At 45.3% G+C, this 13,196-nt stretch overlaps 1 protein-coding gene across 4 annotated transcripts; it reads right to left on the bottom strand.

Annotated features, from left to right (window-relative positions):
* Positions 1 to 2,827: 2,827 nt before the first annotated feature.
* LOC109762789 (golgin candidate 3) lies at positions 2,828 to 11,190 on the bottom strand. Of its 4 annotated transcripts, XM_073503238.1 has the most exons (16): positions 10,777 to 11,139; positions 9,961 to 10,059; positions 9,778 to 9,844; positions 9,584 to 9,673; positions 9,355 to 9,501; positions 9,034 to 9,166; positions 8,875 to 8,939; positions 8,370 to 8,540; positions 8,113 to 8,217; positions 5,366 to 5,473; positions 4,858 to 5,154; positions 4,694 to 4,759; positions 4,257 to 4,459; positions 3,760 to 3,814; positions 3,482 to 3,667; positions 2,828 to 3,311 (listed from the first exon to the last, which is right to left on the bottom strand). In XM_073503238.1, exons 3-16 carry the CDS (start codon positions 9,778 to 9,780, stop codon positions 3,048 to 3,050), a joined length of 1,893 nt encoding a protein of 630 aa, XP_073359339.1. In that variant the 5' UTR covers positions 9,781 to 9,844; positions 9,961 to 10,059; positions 10,777 to 11,139; the 3' UTR covers positions 2,828 to 3,047. The 4 variants fall into 4 exon arrangements, with proteins under 4 accessions (XP_073359339.1, XP_020177251.1, XP_020177252.1 ...); XM_020321662.4 differs by lacking the exon at positions 9,778 to 9,844 and having other exon boundaries at positions 10,777 to 11,190; XM_020321663.4 differs by lacking the exons at positions 9,778 to 9,844; positions 9,961 to 10,059 and having other exon boundaries at positions 10,777 to 11,133.
* Between the last annotated feature and the right edge of the window lie 2,006 nt (positions 11,191 to 13,196).

Raw genomic sequence — 13,196 nt, 5'->3', positions numbered from 1 at the left:
ACATCCAAAAAGATAATATAATAGCATGGAACAATAAAAATTTATAAATACGTTGGAGACGTATCAGTGCCTGTTTTTTTTGTATCTAGGTTGGAATTGGCGGCTGAAGTCAGCGGTGCTGCAGTAGGACGTGTAGAAGTAGAGGATGTACGTGGTTTCCATGATGAAGACCGGCCTGCAGAAAATCCAGTTCGCTCCAATGCTTGTCGATCCTGCACTTCACGTTCAGCTTTGCGAGCAAGATGGAATAAACGAGTGATATTATTATACTCCTTATACTCTAGAATGGTCTGAATCTCTCTATTTAATCCAACCATAAAACGTGCAAGCATAGCTTCATTATCCTCAACAATACCACATCTAATCATGCCAGTTTGTAATTCCTGATAATATTCTTCTGCAGAATTTTTTCCTTGTCTTAAGCGCTGCAATTTTTGAAGTAATTCACGTTGATAATATGGTGGAACCCAACGAGTATGCATAGAAGTTTTCAAAGTAGCTCAAGTAGCTGGAATAGGATATAATCTACAATGTTCAGACCATCAAACGCATGCAAAACTAGTGAAAGCACAAACAGCAGCAGCAACACGTCTATCCTCGGAATATTGTAAGCATGTAAAGCATTGTTCAATTTCTAACTCCCAAGTAAGATAAATATCAGGAATGCATCTACCCTCAAATGACGAGATATTCAACTTTAGTTTAGGGATGTGGTCTTGATCTCGTACCTGGGGGTGGTGCAGCCCTACCGTTGGATTATAAGCATGATCACGACCTGATGGTGGTGGTGCTGGTGGTTGCACGTAGTTCTGATTTTGATCAACTGGCGCACACCCGGCTGGACACCGTCTGGCCAACCAGGTAGCACGCGCATACCTGACATGCAACAAATGGGCCTGACAAGATGGCCCACGCGAGAGCCGGTTCTGCGGGCTAAGCGCATGACCGGCTGACACGAACAAACCAGCTTGGCACGTGGTGCAGGGTCCTAACAGGGCGTCCCCATGGGCGAGCCAGCGTTGCGTCGCGACGCAGGGACCGGCTGGCGCAAGCGAACTACACAGGAGAACGGCATGCGCGCAAGCCGACGCAATGAAAGCCACGGATGTCGCCACCGAGCCCGCCCGACGCGGGGTGGTGAAACTGATAGGCAGGCCCGCTTGAAATTTCGCACGCGAGACAACACCGGTCCTCGTGGGCGCACCCGAAGCCACCTAGTGACGGTGGCCCCGGAAGAGACATGCGATCCAACAGTCATGGGCCGCCCACCCGAGTCAACGGGTGCTGAGCCGTCCGAGCATATCGAACGGCTCGCATCGCCCGTAGCGACCACACCACTCGTCCGGGGTGAAGACGCTGCTACGCGGGGCTAGCCAAGCCCTCGCGAGCGGGCAGTGCATACTGGAAGCCGCCCAATGATGGGTAGACCGGACGCGCCGGGCAGTCCACCCGTCATGGACCCTCCAACCGGGTCGCCCAGGCGCGAGCCATCCCGTGGCCCCCGGGGCGCTAAGCAACACCCATCATGGACCTCCCAAGCAGACCTGGCCAGACCATCGGCGGGGGTCTTTCAGCTGCAGGTGCCGCCCAACGACGGGTGGACCGGACACGCTGGAAGGTCCACCCATCCTGGACCCTTTAGCCGGGTTGCCTGAACGCAAGCCGTCCGGGCAGATAAGACGGCTCGCATCGCCCCCGAGAGCCTCCCGCCGCAAGCCACCCAGTAGCTGGCGCTCGCACGGAGAGCCCAGGAAGGCGGGTACTCCACCATACTTTATAGGAGCAATGCACGCATAGGTTGTTTGAAGAGGAACGAGGTCACCTCGCTTTCAATGCCACGTGCTCAGGATCTAGTCATAGGTCCAATTGGCTCTCGTGGTGCTCGTGTAGGATTTATGGTGATGTCCATAGACTGCTCCGCACCAACAACACTAGACTAATTTCATTGTTGCGGTGTAAGTGCCGCCTTCTATCATACAAGCTAAAGCTAAAACTTTGAGTTGGCTTCTTCTATCATATACGCTAAAGCTAAAGCTTTGAGTTGGGTTCTGAAGTATTTGAAGGCGTTGAACCATTACAAACCAAATTTAAATTTCTTAACAGCTAACTATGTTTTGATAGAGGCAGCAGCAAGAGTCCCCTAAAGAACAATGACACTCGAGGAGTCTTCAAAATAAACAATGTAGCACGTAGGCAAGCTCAGGATGGTTATAACTTTCATAATGTAGGAGCGTGTATTTCGACTTGTGCTGGTGTTAGATATGACAAGGCTTCGTGTAGTGTCATAGCATGTATTGGTAACCTCAATGTGCAATTCTACACATTGCTCTATGACTTGTTTATAAGTAGAAATAATCCATGAAGTTCTAAAAAAATGAAAAGGATTGACTGCTTGTTTTACATTTAAATAGGACCCTAAGTGTCACATGAGTGGCATGAACACATGGCAACTCCGAACATTTTTATGGCAAATTTAGTGACGCGAGGATGATAAGTGTCACACGAGTGACAAGAACACATGGCAACTTCAAACTTTTTTATGGTAAGTTTAGTGACACGAGGACGGCAATTTCAGAAACATATTTTAGCGACACAAGAATGGCAACTTTAATTTTCAAACATGGCAACTCCCTTTTGGATGGCAAGTTTCAGTTTTTCTTGGATTTGTTTTTTTTTCTCTTTTCAGATGGCAAATTTAGTTGTAAAAGAGTCAAAACCAAAGTGCGCCACACGCGTGGCACTTATCATTTGGGTTTAAATAAATCCCGTTTGCAAGTTTACTAGCAAAGACCTTGATTCTCATCTTTTAGGGGTGCAACTGGTCCAGTAGAGACAGCAAGCTACATACATTGTATAGTGAATTGTTCCTTCTGTTGACTGACAGGGTCCATTTACATATTTCCTTAGATGCCACCAGGAGGGGAGAGAGAATAAAAACTTTGAATGGACTAAAATTACCACATTGTCAACAAATGAAATGAATAGCTCAAGGTCAGGTAAGCCTCAAAAGGAAAATAAGTCATCCAGCACTATATACTTGGTTCAGATCATTTTAATGGCGTCTGCATGGATGTATACATGGGCGCAAGTGGAACCATACGGAATTCATCGGAATCTGGGCGATCAAACTGATGTGGCTTTGTGGAAAGGCCAGGATTTGCAATGTGCTGTGACGCTTGTAAATTTGATGCACTCCTACTGGTAGTTTGGTTCTCTTCGTGTGAAAGCCTTGCAGCGGCTTCCGAAGCTTTTTGTTTCTCCCGTTCTTCTGTCTCCTTGAGTAGAAAGTCCACCCAGAGATCTGCAAAGGACTGCAAATATTTGGAACTTAGGGTATTGAGAAAACAAGTAGCACTAAGTTATAATTTAACCAAACTTAGAATGTCAGTTGTTTCTGACTTTTTATGTGGCTGCCATATTTTGATGCAACAGAGATATGATTACATCATCATGGGAAGAACAAAGGACAAAAAGATCCCACCTGGTTATCCTGGGGTGCATGTGTAGATTTTCCTGCTGAATTTCCACCAACAAGTCCTCCAACTAGACGCCCAGGAAGACCCAAAACACCGCGGACAACAACCTTACCAACATTGCTCTGTGCAGAACCAATTCTTTGCTTGTCCTCCTCGGAGAAGCCAAGCATGCGAACCATAAGATCCAATACCTGGATGTACCCAATATTTGGATATTACTTGATGAGAATTTTCTAGTTGATAAGTTTCATGATACCATAAATAATTTGAAGGAGCCAATCACCTCTTTGCTGTGATTCCGTTGGAAGTATGTAACTAGTAGTTTGATCACAATTCGTCTGCAAGAGAAATTCACTTGTCATATATCCACGTAGCTCATGCGAAAATAAAAGCACAAACAGGCATATACATCCAGTTGGAACATCCTGCAGAAAGAAAACTTTAGCATAAATATGATCACCGTTTTCAGATATGTTTGACATTAACAGATGTCACAATATGGCCACCAAATAGCCAGCAGACAAGTGCCAATCACTAAATATTGGTTATTCCACCTTTCGTATTTATTTTTTCTAAAAAGGATTGAGCCCAAAATATTATTGGTGGGATTTACTGTGTACATGATTGTTCTGCAAAATTCTGAATGTTTTTAAGGTATACATAGTAGGCTTCCACACAGTATGTAGTATGCCAGACCCTGTTTCAATGCATAAAACAAATATCATCTGTGTGTGCACATACGTATTCATCAAAACCATCAGAGGGGGCAATAGTCAGCACCTGTCAACAGAGTTATCTGAATCAAGTGACATCCTATTGACTGTTGTCATGCTTTGTTCTAGCGCATGCCTTAATCTTGAATTGTCATCCTCAAGCTTCTGCAGGGAGCGCTTCCCATCCGCTAACATCTTCTCGGCTTGAGAAAGTTTGGCAACTACCTCGTCCTTTTCCCTTCTTGAAATTTCAATTCCTTGATTTGCCACCTGCAAAATCTAATAGCTTTAGTGATGACATTCAGAAATGGCAACATAACATTCTTGCACTGCTTAGAAATCAAAGTACACGCACTAAGAAGCATATTTTCTTTACTACAAACGCCTTCACTCAAAAGAAATTCAATCAATTGGGTGAAAATGAGTTGAATCATACTGATAATAGTATGTTCCAAAGTTGAGAAATGCTTGCTAAAGTAAAGTGGAGGTATTAGCAGTTCTTACCTTCAGTGACTCAGATAATTTAGCCAATGCTTCTCTAGCCATAGCTAAATCATCCCCAAGTCGCTCCTGTATCATATGTAAAAGTGCACAAAAATCAAGCTGAAATCTTGCAAATATAGAACATTAGGATTCAAAGCAAGGATAGTTTGAAACGTTCCGATCACCTTTGCTTCACTCTCGGCATAGTACTGTCCAAGGGCACTCTGCAGATTAAGCAGTTCCTGATCTTTTGATTCAAGTGCATTCATACAGTTTGCAAGCTTGTATTGCAGATCTTCTATCTGTTCATTTGACCTCGAGCGTTCATCATTTATGGTCTTCTTACTCTCCTCCTGCTTTGTCATCTCAACCTTTAATGCCCTCTCTAACTGCACTATATGAGCTCTTTGCTGCTCACAGATTGCCCGCAACTCTTCAATGACTTTGCTATCTTCATCCATCTTTTCTTGGTCTTCAAGGTCCTACGAAGAATAACAAGTTTGCTATTAAGAATGATACTACCACATCATTCTATTTCCTTTTAAGCAGATGAGTTTTTGCATAAAGCACACAACATACTACATTGTTCAAATGAAGTTACGTGGAATAGCTTCTGCACAACCTAATCCTCTCTCCATCTTATTAGGTAGCTGAATTGCAAGTGTGAGAACTAAAAATTGAGACTAGTGTTACCTTATCTAACAAATGCTGCTTCAGCCGAGACAAATTTTGTAATGCTCTGTCTCGCTCGTGAAAAGCACCCTGTAAAGCTTTCTTCAATGAAGCCATCTCGTCCTTGACCTTCATAGTGGAACTACAAGCACATTAGTATTTTTGTTCCCTTGAAAATTATATATAGTAATACCTGGAGAGAGTGTTGTACCCAGCATAAGCTGGTGGTTGCTGACTTCCGCTTTCGGATTCGTGTCCAGCGGGATAAGCGTGCCAAAGTCGATAGAACGATGTGGTGGAAGCTCAAGGGGGAGGTAGCTCAGGCGTTCAAGGAGAGGGTCATTAAGGAGGGCCCTTGGGAGGAAGGGGGGATGCGGACAGTGTGTGGATCAAGATGGCGACTTGCATTCGTAAGGTGGCCTCGAAGGAGTTTGGAGTGTCCAGGGGAAGGAGAAGCGAAGATAAGGATACCTGGTGGTGGAGTGATGATGTCCAGAAGGCAATTAAAGAGAAGAAAGATTGCTTCAGACGCCTATACCTGGATAGGAGTGCAGACAACATAGAGAAGTACAAGATGGCGAAGAAGGCCGCAAAGCGAGCTGTTAGTGAAGCAAGGGCCAGGGCATACGAGGACCTCTACCAACGGTTAGGCACGAAGGAAGGCGGAAGGGACATTTATAAGATGGCCAAGATCCAAGAGAGGAAGTCGAGGGATATTGGCCAAGTCAAATGCATCAAGGACGGAGCAGGCCAACTCTTGGTGAAGGACGAGGAGATTAAGCATAGATGGCGGGAGTACTTCAACAAGTTCAATGGGGAGAATGAGAGTTCTACCATTGAACTAGACGACTCCTTTGATGAGACCAGCATGTGTTTGTGCGGCGAATCCAGGAGTCTTGAGGTCAAGGAGGCTTTAAAAAGGATGAAAGGAGGCAAGGCGATGGGCCCTGATTGTATCCCCATTGAGGTGTGGAAAGGTCTCGGGGACATAGCGATAGTATGGCTAACCAAGCTTTTCAACCTCATTTTTCGGGCAAACAAGATGCCATAAGAATGGAGACGGAGTATATTAGTACCAATCTTCAAGAACAAGGGGATGTTTAGAGTTGTACTAATTACCATGGAATTAAGCTGATGAGCCATACAATGAAGATATGGGAGAGAGTCATTGAGCACCGCTTAGGAAGAATGATAAGCGTGACCAAATATCAGTTTGGTTTCATGCCTGGGAGGTCGACCATGGAAGCCATTTTCTTGGTACAACAACTTATGGAGATATAGGGAGCAAAAGAAGGACTTGCACATGGTGTTCATTGACTTGGAGAAGGCCTATGATAAGATACCGCGGAATGTCATGTGGTGGGCCTTGGAGAAACACAAAGTCCCAGCAAAGTACCTTACCCTCAATCCCTCATCAAGGACATGTACGATAATGTTGTGACAAGTGTTTGAACAAGTGATGTCGACACTGATGACTTCCCGATTAAGATAGGACTGCATCAGGGGTCAGCTTTGAGCCCTTATCTTTTTGCATTGGTGATGGATGAGGTCACAAGGGATATACAAGGAGATATTCCATGGTGTATGCTCTTTGCGGATGATGTGGTGCTAGTTGACGATAGTCGGACGGGGGTAAATAGGAAGTTAGAGTTATGGAGACAAACCTTGAAATCGAAAGGGTTTAGGCTTAGTAGAACTAAAACCGAGTACATGATGTGCGGTTTCAGTACTACTAGGTGTGAGGAGGAGGAGGTTAGGCTTGATGGCCAGGTGGTACCTCAGAAGGACACCTTTCGATATTTGGGGTCAATGCTGCAGGAGGATGGGGGTATTGATGAAGATGTGAACCATTGATCAAAGCCAGATGGATGAAGTGGCGCCAAGCTTCTGGCATTCTCTATGACAAGAGAGTGCCACAAAAGCTAAAAGGCAAGTTCTACAGGACGGCGGTTCGACCCACAATGTTATATGGCGCTGAGTGTTGGCCGACTAAAAGGTGACATGTTCAACAGTTAGGTGTGGCGGAGATGCGTATGTTGAGATGGATGTGTGGCCACACGAGGAAGGATCGAGTCCGGAATGATGATATACGAGATAGAGTTGGGGTAGCACCAATTGAAGAGAAGCTTGTCCAACATCGTCTGAGATGGTTTGGGCATATTCAGCGCAGGCCTCCAGAAGCTCCAGTGCATAGCGGACGGCTAAAGCGTGCGGAGGATGTCAAGAGAGGGCGGGGTAGACCGAATTTGACATGGGAGGAGTCCGTTAAGAGAGACCTGAAGGATTGGAGTATCACCAAAGAGCTAGCTATGGACAGGGGTGCGTGGAAGCTTGCTATCCATGTGCCAAAGCCATGAGTTGGTTGCGAGATCTTATGGGTTTCACCTCTAGCCTACCCCAACTTGTTTGGGACTAAAGGCTTTGTTGTTGTTGTTGTTGTTGTTAATACCGCACACTAACAAAACCATATGTTGCAGGTCCATAACTTGGGTTAAAAGGTATCCATAGTGAAATGTACAGCCTATTACTTTTGACAGTGTAAGATTGCTCTCTTACTAGCTAAATTGTAGAAAATTTACTTTACCAAAGTACAAAATTGGGACTTTGGGAGTATGCATTACGGTTATAATTTCACTTCAAAGATCTGAACCTAACAAATAAAACAATAGGATGCTTAGCAGTCTATCTCATGTGTCTTCATGAGCTACCACATTCCAAATTATTATATATTTGTAATATGTGTAAATCACAACTGAAGAATATTTTACCTTCTCCACATCAGAAAAATTGTCAACATCAGAAGTACTATTGTCAACTTTTTGTGTTGTGCTTTCCATATTAACAAGCTCTTCGTAAAGGCTGCCCTTCGCTATCTACAGAAGCAAAAGACTGCTGTCAGATTCCTCAGCCACATAATGAGTCCAGTTACAGTTACGGCATAACAATATTCGTAAAACTGCAGTAAATATATAATCGCTTTTAAGCATTACTTAAACATTAACGTGATTGCTACATTAATTTAGACCTTCAAATCTGAATTCTCCTTCTGTAGAGCCATCACCATACTTCGAAGGCTCTGAAGAGATCCATCTGATGCACGCTCATTGTCCCTTGTACTCAACTCATCTTGCAGGCATCTCAACTCTGCTTTCTTCTCACTTAATTCCTTATGTAACTCTTCCATGGTAGTTGCTACCTGTGAACGTGTAAATACAGCACGTTCATTATTCCATACGTAGCCAGCAATGTTATTATGGCGGTAAGGCACCCTACAGCAGGCAGCCAGCGCCTTGACGCCTAGGCGCATAAGATGGGTAAAAATCTAAGGCGTTGCCAGGGCGCCTTGCCGCCTAAGCGTCCAAGGCAGGACGCCTTAAAAACATGGGTAACCAGATAAATATAACCACGGAGTCCTATCTGTCATCTAAATGCAGGACAGGAATTCTAATGCTAGAGAAGCATATACAGACCCGAGGAGCAGATAATTAATGTATCAATTTCTCTTCTATTTATATTAACTATGAGCTTACCATCTCCTTATCGACCTTCAGTTCATTTAGCTGCTGCTGAAGAAATTCGTTCCTCTTGTTTTCATCTGAGGGGAAATAATATATTTCAACAGAAAAAAAATACAAGATGTTGTGCAAACTACTTCAAGTTGGAACAGCTTAGGTTTCGCACTGACATACCTTCTAACCTCCGTGTTGTATCATCTTCTTTGTTTGAATAGCACCTTAGTTGCTGTTTCAATTGTTTAATTTCATTTTCAAGACTAGCCTGTTTAGAAGCAAAATATGCTCTTTCTTCCACCAGTGCATCTCCCTGTAACATAATATGCATTCAATAAAGAATAATAGTTGTTTCTTGCAGCGTGCTGTTCTTAACAGGTAATGATAGAACAAAACACAATCTTGTCAATAACTTCCAAAGAGGAGTGAAGCGTGAACACAATATAAGTTATGAATTTTTATAGATTAATAATGTCGTGATGACACTGCTTATAGCTATACCTTATAATGCACTGGCAATGGGTGCGGACCATTTTTCTGTATAACCTGTGAAGCACCACCACCATACCCATTCTGTTTTAAGACACTCGATGTTTTTTCTTGATCTGTGTTCCTTTGCATTCTGCTAGGTGATCTTTGCAAAGTACCCTATAAAAACTGAAGTTGGTGACATGGCATACAGCATGCTAAGTGATCAGTACTAGATGTGGATATCAAATTACTCGATTACATTAGAATTGCCTGAGACTGCCTTATAGTTAGAGCTCTCCATACTTCTTCTCAATGAGCCATTTTCTTCACGAAGTTTTACCAGTTGCTCCTGTCATAACATATGGACCGCTGGATGCTCAGAAATATTGTGAGCCATATTGTCACCGAGTTGATAAATATGTTGTATGCTTTCAAATGTCATCACCAGTTTACCATTAAACGAATTAACTGTTTTACTGGCACTAAGCCGCCAAAGAAGCTCAATGCATGCGTCTAGCATCTAAAAAACAATGTTTTCAGCATCAGCAATCTAATTCTGATAAACAGATACGCAATAGGGTTTTGTGTGTGTGTGTGGGGGGGGGGGGGGGGGGGTGACCTTCCAATCATGCATACCTCCTTTTCCTTCAACATGGCAGCATAATTGAAGGACAATGCCTTTATTTCAGCCTCAGAAGCTTGAATTTTTTCAATATCTTCCTTGAGTTTAGAAATCTACAGCAAAAATATGCTAGTGCATCAGGGGGCACTGCACTGATACTGCTCTACTTCCACAGTTAGCCACATAGAAATACAGCACAAATATGTGTTCATAACAAGTCTAAATCATGCAACCATGCATTAAAGCCTTGCCCAACCATACCAAATAATAGTTTGCTATGCGATCCAACATTTGGAGAGTGATGGAACATCAATAACATCTAACAAAAGCCCTGTTATTAAAATACTTATAGGTAGCAACATATACTTCACTTGCATCGGATAGACATTGTCAGACTAAGATGCACAGTTAACATATCACCACATATACCAAATTCATTTGGAACATACCTTCTCTTCAGAGGTGGTTCTCTTCCCAATACCTTTTTTTTTTGCGAGGTCACTTCCCAATACCTTTAGCTAACCACTAGCCTAACCATTTTATTTCCCTTATTGAGTGAACTTCCAAGGGAAGTACGTATCTGTTAACAGACTAAAACTACAGCATCGCACAAAGTAGTCAAATAGCAAGGGTTAGCTCATCAGCACGAATTGCCTTCTAATATCAGGCGTGTGCGGGCTAGGCCATTTATATATCTAACAAGTATATGCACTCAAACTCGCGAACGAACAGCATCGGGCAAACAAGAACATGTCTCGTGGGAGCCTCTACTCGGACCATTTTAACACGAGACGAGACGTGCGTGGGCAGAATAAGGAAGGGCCCGTTACCTCGTCCGGCTCGGCGGGGTCCGGGCGGGTGTACCGCCTCCGCCGCCCGGACGACGGAGGCGTAGGGGCGTGGTCTCCGCGCCGAGATGGCCACGGCGCGGGGATCTCGTCTGCCGTGGCGTCGTCGACCTCGCCAGCGAGCCGGGAGAGGCTCTCCCGATAGGTCGCTATAGAGCTACGCATCTACGATGGCGCCACCGCTTGATGGCCGGTTGGATCCTACGGGAGCGCGCAGGGTTAGGGTTCGGGGCCGAAGTGGCGGGTTCAGGCGAGGAGGAGGAGATCTGTGAGAGGTGGGAGGAGTTTACTAACGATAGGTGGCACCATTCCGCTCGTCTTTTTCATTGGGATGCGACCGGTCTCGGGTGAGGAGGTGTCCAGGTCTTGGTTACTAGGGCCGCCGCCCTGGTGGTGGTAGCGTGGTGCTCATGGACAGAACCCGTGCCTTGGTGCTGTCCGGTCACCATGGCCGTGTAGGCGGCGTGGTTGCCGGGGTGTGGCGTTCGGTGGCGATGAATGTTGGCCAAGGTGAAAATCTGTTCTATCTTCGGACGGACCGGCGGCGGCGAAGATCGTTCCCTTCTTGAAGGCGTCGTCGCGGCTCTCATTGCCCGTCATGCGGCTCCGGGGAAACTCTGGTCTTTGGATTGGGCGATGGCGGCACTCCGGTGTTGTTCCCTTCCTGAAGGCGCCGCCTTGGAGCACATGGTTCGTCATATGTAGCTTCATCTCTGCTTAGTGGTAGTGTTAGGGGTGGTGTTGCTGCGCTCAGCGCCTATGTATCCTGCCCTGGGAGTGTGCGTGTATTGCGATGGCGTGACGTGTTTATACTGGGTGCTTGTTGATTGATGTTTTATATATAAAGCGGGGCGAAAGCCTTTTTCAATAAAAGGGTCAAAGGTTAGAGATAAAGACATGTTTCTTTTCCCTTCCTTAATCTCTGTTATCTTGCCCTAATCTGGCCTTAATAATAAAATGACTATTGCTTCTACCCGTTCATTGTCATTAATTTTTTTTTTTAAAAATGTAGATTTGACTAATAAACACGCATCTACCTGTAAGAAAAGAAAACGATTCGGCCTCTGTTTTTTCCTGTCTCGGGCAAACGAACCGGGCCACATCGCTGCGTAGGGCTCGGCCCATGCTGCCTCCTCTCTATTGGACTGCTGCCCCGTTGCTTTGCCAGTTTTTTCTCTAAGAAAAGGAAATCCTGATTCGTCTACAACTTGAAGCAGATTCCTTTACAACCTGGGAGGCTCCGCTACGATCAAAATTGGCTTCGACCTAAACAAGTCATCGATTTCAAGACGCCTCCGGAGCATTAGCGCGATAGCGGCTGGGATTGTGGGGTTATGGAGTTGAAGAGGATTAGGTAGTGATGGCCGCGCCGCCGCTACGGAATACGAGCGCGATCCAGCGGCTGCACCTCGCCCTGCGCCTTCTGCTGCCGGCAGTGCACGCGCCCCTCGCAACCCCCTCGGCCACGCGCCCCCGCCACTTCACCCAGCTCCACCCCCGACCAGTCGTGCCACCAACGGCGCGAGGTTTTCGTTGTCATCATCGTCACCCTCAAGGTACAACTCTTCTTTCCCGAGAAAGACGAACATTCGGGGCTGGTTGCCGGATCCCGCTGAGTCAGTGCTTGGAGCCGGATCCCACCGCTACCGCTGGTGGTTGGGGCAGGGAGGGAGGGATTGGCGCACTAATCTGAATTTAGACATGGTTAATGTCAGTTGAATCATCAACGATCTGCGCTGGTAATGGTTACAGAAAAGCGGATGCTTGAAGGAGAAGGGAGCAACGAGGAAATTTGGGACTGGCTGATGACGTGAAAGTGTTCAGCGCGGGCACCCTGCATGTTCTACAAGACGTTGATTGCTTCTGACACCAGCATGCAGGGGGCTTCTCTCCTCTGCTATATGGCGCTGGGGACCAAGAGATTTTATTACCTCTAGGTGACTTGGTAGTGGCTTTTTTGGTTGGCCTGTGAAGGATTGCGGCCTGCAGAGGCCGTCCCAAGAGTTTCTGAGCTCGTGGCCAATAATGACATGCACGGCATCAAATGGAGGTTCCGACATATAGCTCATGTTCAGTTTATTTGTTTGGCTGCGGGTCCACATATAGTTCTTCGTCATATATATGTAGGAGTTATACAATGCTACGATATAACATGCGAATGGAAGGCATGAGAGATGATTTATATTTATACAGAACCAATCAACAGAGGAAGATTGTTGGTCAAGTTTTGCTATCGTCCATGACTCCGTATGGTAGACATTTGCTCTCTGCTCACTGTAAGAGGCAATCATCATCACATATTTTTGATTACTAGACCAACAAAGAATGGTGTTGAAAAATTCATCGCATTGGAGAAAACTGAATACGTCTATAAGTTCTTTAATAATACATATTACAAAATG

The sequence above is a fragment of the Aegilops tauschii genome, chromosome 7, assembly GCF_002575655.3.
Source record: "Aegilops tauschii subsp. strangulata cultivar AL8/78 chromosome 7, Aet v6.0, whole genome shotgun sequence".
Classification (NCBI taxonomy): domain Eukaryota; kingdom Viridiplantae; phylum Streptophyta; class Magnoliopsida; order Poales; family Poaceae; genus Aegilops; species Aegilops tauschii.
This window is presented reverse-complemented; position numbering and strand designations above follow the sequence as displayed.